This window comes from Procambarus clarkii, chromosome 67 (genome assembly GCF_040958095.1).
Source record: "Procambarus clarkii isolate CNS0578487 chromosome 67, FALCON_Pclarkii_2.0, whole genome shotgun sequence".
Lineage (NCBI taxonomy): Eukaryota > Metazoa > Arthropoda > Malacostraca > Decapoda > Cambaridae > Procambarus > Procambarus clarkii.
Window position 1 is genome coordinate 12,108,839 of NC_091216.1, and position 15,335 is coordinate 12,124,173.

General features: G+C 48.4%; 1 protein-coding gene across 5 annotated transcripts in view; it reads left to right on the forward strand.

Moving 5' to 3' along the window:
* Positions 1-15,335, forward strand: part of LOC123767559 (uncharacterized) — a 456,074-nt gene that overhangs the window by 425,312 nt on the left and 15,427 nt on the right. For all 5 annotated transcript variants that reach the window (XM_045757296.2, XM_045757294.2, XM_045757300.2 and 2 more), the window contains one exon: positions 12,954-13,053. In XM_045757296.2, the coding sequence (XP_045613252.2) occupies positions 12,954-13,053 (100 nt within the window). The remainder of the gene's footprint in view (positions 1-12,953; positions 13,054-15,335) is intronic.

Below are 15,335 nucleotides of genomic sequence, written 5' to 3' on the forward strand. Positions count from 1 at the left end.
GTTAAAGGTAAGGTCTTCCGACATGAGTACACCCAAATCCTTTACATTGTTTTTTCGTTTTATGTTATGATTTGACTGCGTTTTGTTCGTGGTTTCTGCTTTTATATTTTCATTTTTTCCATAGTACATGAGTAAGTAAGTAATTATCAAAAGAAGGCACCAAACCGGGAAGGCTATGTAGCACCATCAAAGACGCAATATAATCAGAGGGCGCTAAATATCACCAAGGATGCCAATACGAGAACAAAAACGCATAAGGCGAACGATATCAAAAGTATCCGAGTCACCAAGAATTCTATCGAGGGACAGGTGACCGCGAGGGGCGGTCGGAAAGCAAGACATACGCTCGTCCTGGAAGTCAGGACATTCAAGAAGGACATGCACGACCGTAAGAGGGACAATGCAACTAGGACAATAAGGAGCAGGGCGGCGCTCCATCAAGTGATCATGGGTTAAGCGAGTATGGCCAATACGCAACCTCGCCAGAGCTGTTTCCCACCGCCGGTTACGGTGGAAGGAGGACTGCCACGAGGAAACACAACATTTAAGAGTACGTAGCTTGTTACCAGTAACAGACAACCAAGAAGCCTGCCAACGGGTAAGGACGGAGGAATATATAACCGGGTAAAAGTCGGAATACGGAATGCCCTTACGAGAGATGGGACAAGAGCGGACAGCTTCCTTGGCGGCAGCATCCGCACGCTCATTTAAAGACACACCAATATGGCTGGGAACCCAACAAAACTCAACCGACTTAAATTTACTGTGAACGAGAAACAGCCAATGCTGGATCTCGACAACCACTGGATGAACTGGATTAAAGGACCCGAGAGCCATGAGGGCACTACGAGAGTCAACAACAACTACAAAGGAAGACTGACAACGAGAAAGTAGGAGACGAAGAGCATAGAGAAGAGCATAAAGTTCCGCTGTAAAGATGCTAGTCTCCGGAGGCAAGCGACACATATAAGTGCGATCAGGAAAAACAACAGAGTAGCCAACACCGTCCGCTGACTTAGACCCATCGGTGAAGACAGAAACGGAGCGGGAGTGAGAAGAAAAGTGCTCGAGGAAAAGGCGTTTTAGAACCGTAGGAGGGGTAAAAGCTTTAGTGATACGGGTCAAGGATGTACAAAACCGCGGAAGAGGGACCCTCCACGGGGGCAAAGAAGGAACAACACGAGGAGAAACATCAGAAATACGAACGGAAAGAGAATCCTGCAGGCGAGATAACCGGACAGAAAGAGGGAGGTGGTGAAGAGGAACAGGAACCGCAGGAGGGGTAAAAGTTAAAGCACGACAGAGGCGAGAGGAAGGATGTTGCAAGGACCGCGCAAGATAGCGAAGACAGTAGCGATCACGGCGGTCCTGGAGAGACAGGAAGCCAGTGTCAACATACAAGCTAAGGACGGGAGTCGAACGAAAGGCACCAGAACTGAGGCGCAACCCAGTATGGTGCAAAGCATCAAGACGGCGAAGAGTAGAAGGAGAAGCAGACGAGTAAGCAGGGCAACCATAATCGAGCTTAGACAGGACGAGAGAGGAATGTAAAGCAAGGAGAGTGCGCCTATCTGCCCCCCAAGAAGTATGGGACAAGACTCGAAGGAGGGTAAGGGCCTTAGAGCACTCAACACGGAGGTAAGAGATATGGGGAGACCAAGACAAACGAGTGTCAAGGAATAACCCCAAAAGCTTTGCGGAATCTTTGTATTCAAGGGGATGACCATAAAGTGACAAAGAGGGACGAAGAACAACCCGTTTCCGCGTAAATGTCATGGCACAAGTCTTAGAAGTAGAGAACTTGAAGCCATGATCAGTGGCCCAAGACGACACGGCATCAATTGCAAGTTGAAGCCGGCGTTGAAGGAGAGGCGAATCATCACCCTGACAACAAAGGGTAAGATCATCGACATAGAGAGCGGAGAAGACACCAGAAGGAAGAGAGGAAAGAAGACCATTGAGGGCAACCAGAAAAAGAGTAGTGCTCAGAACACTACCCTGGGGCACACCTTCGTATTGCTGAAAAGAGGGAGAGAGAGCGGTACCAAGGCGCACCCGAAAGGAACGACGAGAGAGGAAGCTGCGGAGAAAGAGAGGGAGATGACCACGAAGGCCAAAAGAATGAAGTTGAGATAGGATATGATAACGCCAAGTGGTGTCGTAAGCCTTTTCCAGGTCAAAAAGGACGGCAACAACGGAGGTCTTCGCAGCAAAAGCAGTACGAATATAGACCTCCAAGTTCACCAGGACATCTGTCGTGCTGCGGCACTTGCGGAAACCAAATTGAGAAGGGGAGAGGAGGTGATGGTGTTCCAGGAACCACATCAGACGAACGTTAACCATACGTTCAAAGAGTTTGCAGACACAACTTGTGAGAGCAATAGGGCGAAAGTCCTTAGGGGAAGTACCCAGAGACCCCGGTTTGCGAACAGGGAGGACAACGGCATCGAGCCAGTCCTCAGGGACTGACGACGACTCCCAGATCCGATTATACAGACTCAGTAAATACTGAGACGTGCTCGGAGGGAGATGGCGAAGCATCTCATAATGAAGACCATCGGAGCCCGCCGCCGTAGAACCGCAGAGGGCTAGGGCAGAACGAAGTTCAGAGAGAGAGAAGGGATCATTATAGGGAAGCTGAAGATGAGTGCAGAAATCTAAAGGACGAGACTCAAGGACAGGTTTACGAAGAAGGAAAAATTGGGGAAGATGAAGACCAGAGCTAACAGAACAAAAGTGGGAACCCAGTTTGGAAGCGACTTGCAACGGGTCCGCCACAAGAGTATCATGGAGGTGAATGACCGGTGAAACATCGGGAACGAACTTACCCGCTATCTTGCGGATACGCTTCCAGATCTGGGCCAGAGGGGATTCGGACGTAATTGTTGAGACATAAGATGCCCAACATTCACGTTTAGCCGTACGGATGGCCCTACGGGCCACCGCACTCACTTTCCGAAAGAAAAGAAAAGAGTCGGTCGTCTGCCTACGGCGGTGCCTCTTCCAGGCTGCACGCTTACAGCGGACAGCCCGAGCACAGTCCGCATTCCACCAGGGAACGCACTTCCGTGGACCCCGAGAGGAAGAGCGAGGAATAGAGCGGAGGGCAGCGTTGAAGACGGTGTCATGAAAAAGGAGGAGAGCGTGAGAGAGAGGCAGAAGGGAGAGGTCAGAGAGAGCAGCACTGAGGGTAAATAGGGTCCAGTCTGCCTTAGCAAACTGCCACCTAGGGAAAGAGAGAGAAGGGCGAAAAGAGAAAAAGGAAACAAGGATGGGGAAATGATCACTTCCATGGAGGTCATCAAGAACCTGCCACGTGAAATCTAAGTAAAGAGAAGAAGAGCAGAGAGAAAGATCAAGACAAGAAAGGGTGCGAGTCCGAGAGTCCAAATGAGTGGGCTCACCAGAATTCAGAAGAGACAGGGAAGAAGATAGGAGAAACGGCTCAAGGAGGCGACCCCGGGTATTCGTCAGAACGTCACCCCAAAGAGAATGACGACAATTGAAGTCACCCAGCAGGAGCACAGGCTCCGGCAAGGAGTCTAGGAGGTGTTTCAAATCAGGAAGAGAGAGCGGGACACTCGGGGGGAGATAAATGGAACAAACTGTGTACCATTTCCCCACAAAGATACGAGCAGCAGAACAATGGAGAGGCGAAGGAAAAAGTAAAGGAACAAAGGGAACATCTGCACGAATCAAGAGAGCAGAAGAATTAGAAGCCCCAGCAATGGCTGGGGGGGGGGAGAGAAAGGAATAGCCACGAAAACGACCAGGACGAGCACCAAGCATTGGCTCCTGGAGACAGACACAAAGGGGCGAAAACCGCGAAATCAGAAGTTGGAGTTCGAGGAAATTGGCGTAATAACCTCGAACGTTCCATTGAAGAATGGACAACGACGAGAAGAGAAAGGACAAAAACAGAGAACAAGGAAGAAACAAAGGCGAAAGAGCAACAGAGCACGTTAAAGAATATCAGGGTCGGGATCAGGGTCAGCAAAGTCAGGGTTAGGGGGCATGGGTAAACTGAGCAAAGACGGAGGGAAGGAAACGGGAGAACAGATCAGAGGTGGGCGGGCGGGGTCCGGAGGAGGAGGAGGAAGAGGAGGAGACAACGGAGAGGAGCAGTCAAGGACAGCAGTAGGAAGAGGGGGAGTAGAAAGAGGGGAGCGCACCCCAGCAAGAGCAGCAACCGAAAGGGACGCAGGGGCCAAAGAAACCTCCATAGCAGGAACAGGGGGCGCAACCACTGAAACGGGAGGGGAAGGAGCAACAGAGCCAGAAGTAGGAGCTAAGGAAGAAAGCGAAGCCTTCTTACCCGCCGGGGAAGAGGAAGGAGAGAAGCCAGGCTTACGCTTCTGACTTAAAGAGACAGGTGTCCCAGCAACTACGTACCGGGCAACGGATTCCAGTGTCTCAACAGGAGAAGCCGAACGAGAGCACACACAACGGCCGTTAGGAGAGCGATTGACATCCGCCTGCACCGACAGGCGGCGGGGAGAGCCGATAGATGGAGGAAGAGGATGGGAAGGAGGATCGGAGGGGGACGAGGAAGAAGACACAGGAGACATGACAGACTGGGTTGAAAGAAGGGGAACCCCAGACAGAGGACCAGGAGGGGGACCCCTCGGGAAAGAACTCAAAGGAACAGAGGAGGGGGCAGTGGGCGTATCAGGGTCCAAGGCCCGGAAACGGTTGAGAGTCTGAGGAAGGGGGGAAGGACAAGGAGAGGAAGAGCGCAACACGCGAGCATAAGAGATGTTAGTATAAGGCGGGAGCCGGCGAACCTGGCGCCTCGCCTCAGGAAAAGACAAACGCTCCCGGTGCTTCAGGTTAAGGACGGCCGCCTCAAGCTTGTAATGGACACAGGCACGGGAGAACGTAGGATGGACCTCACCGCAGTTGAGGCAGCGAGCTTGGGGAGAAGTGCACTCCGACTTAGAGTGACCTTCACTCCCACACAAAGGACAGAGAGAGACAGTCCCAGAGCAGCGGAGGGCACCATGCCCAAACCTCCAGCACTTATTACAAAGTCGAGGAGAAGGAATATACTCCTGGACAGAGCACCTAGCACCAGCAAGAATGACAGAGGATGGAAGGGTCCTACCATCAAAGGTGATCTTCACAACGCGAAGGGGTTGACGGCGACGACCACGAGGGGGACGAGTAAACGAGTCGACCTGGAGGACAGAATGGCCTTGGGCATCAAGGATATGCCGAATATCATCGTGGCAATCCTGCAGATTCCGAACACCGGTTGCAACATGGGGTGGGAGGAGAATAGTGCCAACACTGGAATTCATCTGAACGTTCTTGGAGACCCGAACAGGGATCTCGCCAAGGCAAGATAAGGCAGCCAAGCGGGAAGCCGCATCCTGAGAAGGAGCAGCAACGACACGTGTACCGAGACGAGTGGGGTTGAAAGTAACACACGCATCCACGGAATCTACAAGATGCCGATGGAGGGAGAAATCGTCAGGAGGCGCAGAATCAAGAGGGAGGAGATCAAAGTATTTGGCCCATGAAGCAGGACCAAACAAGGCCTGATACGCATCAGCACGGGAAGGAATCAAGCGAGTGCGGTTGGGGCGCGAACGGCGTTGAGAACCCCTAGAGAGAGAGGGGACAAAAGGCGCAGTAGTCACAATGAAAGACTTAGCCACACCAGGGGACGAAGTGGTCACCACCGGGGGCTGGAGGCTCGACCCAACCTCAGAGGAGGGAGGGGAGCTGGGGGAAGAAGTCAGGACGGTCAAAGGAGGAGCAAGGTTGGGGCCCAACGCAGCGGGAGCTACAGAGCCTGGTCTTCCAATACAGGCCGACTCGGGGGCTTGGTCGCCCACCCCACGAGCCTGAGAGGGTACAACGGAAACATTCAACGACATAGAGACGAAAAGTGACAAATTCATCCACGAATGTGCCCCCATACCCACCATGGAGCCACAATTAGAGGCAGGACACCCAACAGGAAGCTATCGCCGATCATGCCGGGGCACCCTAGGGGTGCGTCGTGAGTATACGCCCCACAAACGCCACCTTAAGAACCGTCAGTCCGTCGAGATCGGATTCAGCGACGAAAGGGGGATTGACAATAAAAGGTTCCCCTCGCTCGAGACGTCGGGTACTACAGTTCTACGGGTGCAAGAGTATGCCTCCTCAAGCACCCGGGTGTCAAAATAGAAGAAGTCCAAAGAAATAATCCAAAACAAGCAAAAGGTCGGCAGGAAACGACAAGCAGATAGGAGAAGAGGGGGGAGAAAAACGAAACATAAGGAAAAGGAAAAGCGATCCGGCACAATTGGAGAAGACAGCAGCAGGAGTGCAAGGCCAGAAAAGGACAGAGGACTGCCCAACGGAGCATCACACTCCGGCAGCCGTCCACCAAGCCCCCTCACGACGCCAACGGGCCGGAAGGGGAGGGGGTCCATAGTACATGAACTGGAACTTATCTTCATTAAACACCATATTATTTTTTGTAGCCCATTGAAAGACTTGATTTACATCTGATTGGAGGTTTGCTGTGCTCTCTATGTTGTCTACTCTCATAAAGATCCTAGTGTCATCAGCATAGGATGACATAGTGCTATAGGTTGTGTCCTGGTCTATGTCCGATATGAGGATGAGAAAAAGTACTGGAGCAAGCACAGTACCCTGGGGGGACTGAGCTCTTCACGGTCGATGGTCCGGATTTTATTTTGTTGACTATTACACATTGGGTTCTATTAGTCAGGAAATTGTAGATCCATCTGCCTATTTTTCCGGTAATTCCTTTTGCACGCATTTTGTGTGCAATAACCCCATGGTCACGTTTGTTGAAGGCTTTGAGAAATATGTGTAAATTACATCAGCGTTTTGCTTGTCTTCCATGGCATTTAAGGCCATGTCATAGTAGTCCAGCAACTGTGATAGGCAAGAGCGCCTTGTTTTGAAACCATGCTGTCCAGGGTTATGAAGATGCTGTGATTCTATGTGTTTTCTAATCTTATTTGTTAGCATTATCTCAAAGATTTTTATGATGTTAGTGCTATCGGTCTATAATTTTTTGCCTCTGCCTTATTTCCTCTTTTATGGAGTGGTGCAATCTCTGCTGTTTTCAGTATGTCAGGCATATCGCCAGTATCTAGGCTATGCCTCCTGTGAGGGAATGGAAATTCCTTCAGCTAGTTTTCTAGTTTCTAGATTAGGCAAGAGTCGCTCTGGTGCGCTCTAGACAAGAAGTTTTCACACTACCAGCACTTGTGTGATGTTGGATGAAAGCTTATGTTAAGGACTATCTTTTAAGACTAGCCATGAGTCTGTGACTGCTCTGTAGAGAGAGTTACAGAATTTAATCCTGTTTCTGGGAAATGGGACTTGAGAGTGTGAGGTGCATCTCAGCCTCGAGGTGATGTTTAGGCGCGAAAGGCGGTGATTCGTAGCGGCACGATAGGCTGTGCCGGCTTTGTGCTGATTGGTCAAGACAAGGTTGTGGGGAGACGGGCATCTTTTGAATTCCCTGGCCCGCCAAAAGGCAGTCTAGAGGCGGCAACCAAGTGGGCTGGATGCCCAGGGGTTGGGGTGGCATGTTTGCCCCCTCCACCCACCTTTAATCGTTGGGTCATCCTTATTACTCATCGTCCACGGTAATCCTGCCATCGTGGATCGTGTCTTGATCCAATTTGCGTGATCTTGTGCCAAGGAGTAAGGAAGGAACTGTACTCACCTAATTGTGCTTGCGGGGGTTGAGCTCTGGCTCTTTGGTCCCGCCTCTCAACCGTCAATCAACTGGTGTACAGATTCCTGAGCCTATTGGGCTCTATCATATCTACATTTGAAACTGTGAATGGAGTCAGCCTCCACCACATCACTTCCTAATGCATTCCATTTGCTAACTACTCTGACACTGAAAAAGTTCTTTCTAACGTCTCTGTGGCTCATTTGGGTACTCAGCTTCCACCTGTGTCCCCTTGTTCGCGTCCCACCAGTGTTGAAAAGTTCATCCTTGTTTACCCGGTCGATTCCCCTGAGGATTTTGTAGGTTGTGATCATGTCCCCCCTTACTCTTCTGTGTTCCAGTGTCGTGAGGTGCATTTCCCGCAGCCTTTCCTCATAACTCATGCCTCTTAGTTCTGGGACTAGTCTAGTAGCATACCTTTGGACTTTTTCCAGCTTCGTCTTGTGCTTGACAAGGTACGGGCTCCATGCTGGGGCCGCATACTCCAGGATTGGTCTTACATATGTGGTGTACAAGATTCTGAATGATTCCTTACACAGGTTCCTGAACGCCGTTCTGATGTTAGCCAGCCTCGCATATGCCGCAGACGTTATTCTCTTTATGTGGGCTTCAGGAGACAGGTTTGGTGTGATATCAACTCCTAGATCTTTCTCTCTGTCTGTTTCATTAAGTACTTCATCTCCTATTCTGTATCCTGTGCCAGGCCTCCTGTTTCCACTGCCTAGTTTCATTACTTTGCATTTACTCGGGTTGAACTTCAACAGCCATTTGTTGGACCATTCACTCAGTCTATCCAGGTCATCTTGTAGCCTCCTACTATCATCCTCTGTTTCAATCCTCCTCATAATTTTTGCATCGTCGGCAAACATTGAGAGGAACGAATCTATACCCTCTGGGAGATCATTTACATATACCAGAAACAGTATAGGTCCAAGGACTGACCCCTGCGGGACTCCACTTGTGACGTCTCGCCAATCTGAGACCTCACCCCTCACACAGACTCGTTGTCTCCTGTTGCTTAGGTATTCCTCTATCCACCGGAGTACCTTCCCTCTCACTCCAGCCTGCATCTCCAACTTTCGCACTAGCCTCTTGTGTGGCACTGTATCAAAGGCTTTCTGACAATCCAAAAATATGCAGTCTGCCCACCCTTCTCTTTCTTGCCTTATTTTTGTTGCCTGGTCGTAGAATTCAAGTAACCCTGTGAGGCAGGACCTGCCATCCCTGAACCCATGTTGATGCTGTGTTACAAAGTTCCTTCGCTCCAGATGCTCCACTAGTTTTTTTCGCAACACAACTGTGTAGGACTCTAAACCTACACAACCAGGACTCGCAACCTACAACTGTGTAGGACTCTAAAAGACAGTGTTCACCCATGAGGCACCAGGCAAGCCTCGTGGTGTATCAGATGTAGTTGCTCATATCTGGTGTTATGTGTTATCCTGTCTATGTGAACGGACAATTGGTGGAATAGGGCCGGGCCTCCCAGTGTAATTGAGGTGAGATTACAGGCCTCCGTTGGACTTTGAAATTCCACCTTACCGTGTCCGCCTTGTTGTATCACCCGACATTATCACACCCGGTGTACGAGCGAGCCATGCTTGTGGTGTGTGTGGGTGTGAGTGAATCTTCCACCCACGTTGTGTAGCCTGAGGCTCCAGCATGAGGTCTCGGCTACCCCGTGCCGCACCGCTCCGCGGCCAGACACTGTGGGGCCATGCGATGGCCACACCCTGGCAACATGCCTGTGGGCCACACCGCGCGCCCCCTCCTCCAGGGCGAGGCACCACGACCGCCTCGCACTCCTCATGCCCCCCCCCCCCTTTAGGGCCATGAGGTGGCCACACATGCCTTGACCACACTCCCTCGGGCCACACCTAGTCGACGCACGTGGGAGCGAGCTAGGTGTTTTTCTGCAAGTGAGGCTGTGACCGGGGGAATGTATGTAAAGAGAGTGGTAACATGAGTACTCATTATTATGTAATGTTACAGTGTACATCAGTCCAATAGCTGATAGTCCATCAGTATCAATAGCTGATAGTAGAGATCTGTGGATGGATGGGATCTCCATGGTCGCTCGCAGTTTATGGCCCACAGGAGGCTTGGTCGCCAGGTTGCCGTTTAATGTGCAAAGCGACGCTGTATATTTGAACAGAGCAACGTCAGTAGTTTGGTACCATCAGTGGAGGTATTTGTCCGTCTGGGAATTAACAGTGAAATTCTGGGTCGCGGTATTCTTTTTTCAGTATTGTGAGATCAGTGTAATAGTTCATGGTGTGTGTGTGGACAGATTATCTTGTTACATCTGGGGGGCCAATTTTTGCCTGGTGTGTACGTTGCCATTGAACTCGGTGGGCGGGGGAACAGCACATGACAAGTATTTTTGTTTTCGTCCTCGTCTTCGTCGTCGGTCGCAAGGCCGTCTCGTGGAGAGCCTCTTGATTGTGGGAGTTCCGGGTGGTCCGTTGTTGTCTTTGGATGTGGTGTCTTCGTTGGCAGGGGTAGCCAGGGTGGGTGGAGTCCCTATTACCGGACTGGTTGTGAGGCCTGTGCGGCCTGGCGATCGGACGCCAGGCCGGCCGCAGGTGGAGAACCTAGGAGAAGGTCGCCTGGTACCGTCACCGTCGGAAGTCCATTTGCGGTGAGCAGCCTGTTGATGGTGTGGACGTACAGGGTGACATCGTTGCCCACCAATTTGTCGGCGAGGTGTAGAAGTACCGGTAGGAGGGTGTTGTTGGTGGTAACTGCAGGCTTGGGTCGTGGTTGTGAGGGCTGCGGAAGTGAACTGGACCAAGCAGTGGTGAGGTAGCAGCAGCTTCCCCAGTGTTCTCGGGCAAGGCCGGGAGAGCGGACGCAGGCGGGTTGGCTAGCTGAGTTCAGGTGGTGCTTGCCGGCATCTTTTTTTATTTCCTCCTACCGGTGGAGTCAGTCAGGTGAAACTGCAGTGTGCGGGCCATTGCAGAGTAGGCAGCGTCGGTGGGAGGATGTGCAAGCTGTGTAGTGATGCTCCTGGGCACAAATACTGCATTTCTGCACTTGATCGGTGCACTTACTGGTGTAGTGGGAGTACCGGTAGCACTTGAAGCACTAGCGGAGCTTAGTGTATCGTTCCTTGGTCATGTGGGCAGGTGGAATCGTAATTCCGACGCATTTAAGGCCGTGTTCTTTGGCGTGGGTCGCTGCGATGACCGTGCTGAAGGTCACTTTCAGTGTGGGTCTGCGGGTGGGACGAATCAGGCGCGTGTGCGCTGTCATGGACACGGCTGCCGTGTTCAAACGTGACACGTTCAGACGCCGGTCTAGTTAAATATTAATATACTGGTTATGTTGAGATAATTTCGGGGCTTAGCGTCCCCGCGGCCCGGTCCTCGACCAGGCCTCCTTTTTGTTACACCCCCCCCCCCCCAAGAAGCAGCCCGTTGCAGCTATCTAACTCCCAGGTACCTATTTACTGCTAGGTAACAGGGGCATCAGGGTGAAAGAAACATTTTGCTCGTTTGTCTCCGCCTCCACCGGGGATCGAACCCGGAACCTCAGGACTACAAATCCGAAGTGTTGTCCACTCAGCTGTTAAGCGCCCTAGTCCAGTCCATCTACTTAATCATTTCCTTCGAACTGTTAATTAAGCAGATCTAAGCTAGTAATTTTAGTAACAATCATTTTAAGACAGGTGGAACAATACTATTAACAATTTCTTATTTAAAATGTAGAACATTAAACAGGACCATTAGAACGCATGGTACGCTATGGGTTGTCAGATGCACGATAAGGCATCAGTCATTTCTCTATCTTAGAATATTATAAACCCAAATTCTCACAATGGTTGGCAAAATGGATTTATAATTACATGCAAATGTTTTGGTGTACTGAACTAATAGGAACATCATAAACTTTACAATTAACCTGAGGGGTAAACAACATGGCCGTCGCCGCCATTTTAAAGATGGCGTAAGCTACCTACATTATTTGTATTACATTAGTCCAACATACACTGGGAAACTCAACATAGTTGGCCTTAATCCGCCATCAAGTATTTATAATCAATCTAGATTCCTGGTAACATCTCTCAGGTTCCAGTAATTCAATATTACTATTAATTAGTAATTCCCATTTTCTTGGAGTTGGTCATCCCGCCCTCAGGTCACGGTGCTTAAGCTGCTTAAAACACATCTCACACTCAGTGTGTCTTTACATATAACCATTCAACACTACACTATATGTGGATGTTTTTAATATAATACAATACTAGGTACAATAAGGCAAAGCCTAACAGCTTTATCCTCTTAATTCCTACTTCTACTTATAATAGAAAGTTACGAGTTCGTTATTCTTATAACTGGGAATAACAGATTCGTAACAGACTGCTTATCACAGCATCAATGAATTACTACATCTCAGTATCATACAATCAAGGAACAATTTAATCTCAGTATCATTGCATCCTTGATTTTCTTCGTCTAAGTATAAGAGCATCAATGAATATCTGAACCTCAGTAAGCGTCAATAACTTCATCTCATTATATCAGCATCATGAAATACCTGCATCTCAGTATCTCAACATCAATAAATAACTATTTCAGTATCACAGTATCAATGAATGACCATCTCAGTATCTCAACATCAATTAATAACTATCTCAAAACTACATAATCGTAATTAATAACTGCATCTCAGTACAACAGTATAAATAAATAACTGCATCTCTAATTGAATTAATAACTACATCAAAGAATAACTTTGTCACTAACTGAATCAATAATAGCATCAATGGATAACTGCATCTCAGTTTCACAGCATCAATGAATAACTGCAGCTCGGTACAATAAAATCATTGAAAGTCTGTATCTCAGTATATCACTATCAATGAAAAGTTGCATCTCTGTTTCACAATATTCATGAATGACTGCATCTTAGTATCACAGCATCAATGAATGACCACCTCCGTATTACAGCATCAATGACTTCATCTCTGTGGGCAGAACATCATCAATGCTACATCTCGCTATAACAGCGCTAATAATTGGCCATCTCAATATCACAGTATCACAGTATGACTATTACAGTATTACATCAAGGAAAAATCATCTTAGTGTCACACCACAGAGTTATCACATCAGTAAATGACTGTATCTCGGAATATCAGCATCAATAAACAACTGCATCAGTATGTGAGTCATCAATGAATGACTCAGTGTTACATTAAAGAACACCGAGGCTACATCATGTGTGTGTATTGTTGCAGGTGTTGCGGGGACGCCTGGGCACAGCGAGCAACAGCACCGTGCCCCGAGACACTGAGAGCGTCGCCATCACTTACAGTGTTGCCATCGTCACCAGCCCAGGTAAGTTTCGCACTACTTATCTGAGGTTTCTTGCGGGCCACTATCTACCTAGTGACCTAGAAGGGGACAGGAAACCGGTTGCTTGTCAGAGGTCCTCCCATTGTTATTGAGGATTTGTTTATATCTGGATTTCAAACTGAAGTAATGATTTGACAATTGGTTTATAACCCTATATTGAAAAAAATCATCACCTGTTTTCTGTCCTACTTTGGGGCTTTTTGAGCTTGAACCTGTTTACTGTCCCATTCATGTCTTACGTTTGACCTTATAGAGCAGCAATCTGGAGAAATAACGTTGAAAATGATGTAAAATATCATTCAAGGTACTTCAGTGCCCTAATATCAACCAGACTAGGGTTAAGTAAACGCAAGTCTTTGATCCACACACATATATTCAATAACTGAACAAACCCAAGGAGTTGTTGTTGATTTAAAGGCGACGACGATCGTGTGCAACCCATCCTCCTAATTGACAATACATTTTAATACTAAGTGTAATAAGTACATTTCCTGACTGCCACACATAGTACATAATTGCACTTATGGGGCTGTTACATTTACCTCCCCATTTATTCTCCTCGTTTTTTGTTGAAACACTTAGAATTTTAGGATGAAGTTTTAAATTTCAGTTTGCTGTTGTTGTTGTTGTTTAAGATTCGCTACTTGGAATAATAGGTTCAAAGTAGCACAGGCTATGGTGATCCAGTTGTGGACTTACCTGGCACAGGAGCAGGGGTGCTGTAACTCGTTCAGTTTGCGAAGCGAAAACGTCCAAAGAGTTGGCAAGCAGGGATGAAAGATGCACGGGAAGGATTTAGGAAAACATGAAGGAGGATTAGGAGGTTGGGAGGAGAGTGGGGAGGACAGGGTTGTGGCCTAACCACTTTGGCTTTGAGAGTGATTATAGAGTGATATGAGTTGATATGTGAATTGATGGCGAGGCAAGACTACACTCATTGATGATGGTGATGATGAAGTTTATTTATGATTGCTGGCTGTTAATAGCAGCAAGCTGTAGCTGTTGCACGACAGGAGAAGAGAAGTTGCCATGCGAGGACAGAGTTCCAGTCTTGGTGCCACACCTGGAGAGCAGTGCTGTGGTGGGCGGTTGGTAGAGGAGCTTGTAGTTGATGTATACAATGATTTTGTCCTGGTTGGTAGAGGTATTGGTGTCAGACGTTGACTTGTTAGTTCATAGTTCGTGCCTGTTAGGTGTATAATGGATCAGGAGGTTCCCATTCCTCATCCTCCTCACTAAGTATCCTGGGCTGAGGGTAATTCCTGTTGTGGATGTACCGCCTGACTTTTTGTTGTAGTGACATCCTCCTTGTTCTGTGAGGCTGGTCTCGTATCTCATAGTTAGTAGTGTATACCGTAAAGGGATCGTCACGATTTAGTAAGTAGGTGTACTTCATTTTGTATAACTACTTTACTGAGAGTTTGTGGAGGCATCTATTCAACGGTTCCATCTTTAATCTTTAATTGGGTGTGGAGTCTATCGGTCCTAATTTTGTCGGCAAGTCTCACTCCTGCTACAAATTTGAGGGCTCTATTATGAATCCTTTGAAGTTTCAGCATATTTGACTGTTTAGTAAGAGCAAGCGGGGTGTATGGGTATTCCAGGATAGGTCGAATAAGCATTCTGTATAGGTGTAGCTTCACATGCTGTGGAGCTTGTCTGAATCAGTACAACTGAGCTAGTTGTGTTTGGCTAAGGCTACTTTCTAATTGATATGCTCAGTGGAATTCAAAAGTCTCGATATTACATAGCCCAGAATTGTAGTGGAGTTCTGAACCTGTATTAACGTGCCACCAATGTTGATGACCCCGAGTGTACTCGCCCAGCTGCCCACTGAGCACAGTTGTATCTTGTTAGGGTTTATCACGATTTTCCAGTCTTGTTCCCAACTTGCTGTGGCTGCTAGTTCCTCTTTCGTCTTCCTTATGACTGAATCGTGTTTAGTTCCTTGGCCAGCAGGCATCCACGACACTACATGGATGACATCGTCCGCGAACTGAGTGATAATAGTGTCGTTATAAATAGGGCGTGGCAAATCGTTTACAAAAAGATTGAAGAGGAGTGGGCTGATGCACGATCCTTGAGGAACTCCTGCTGTCGGGGTAAAGGATTCAGCTTCCTTGTAGTTAAACATCGGAATTATTGTTCTATGGCTTAGAAAGTCTTTTACTAGTCTTAGGCGGGTCCAGTTGTGGTGTGGTATAGACTGCAGCTTGAAGAGCAGACCATTATGCCATAGACTGTCAAAGGCCTTGTTGACATCT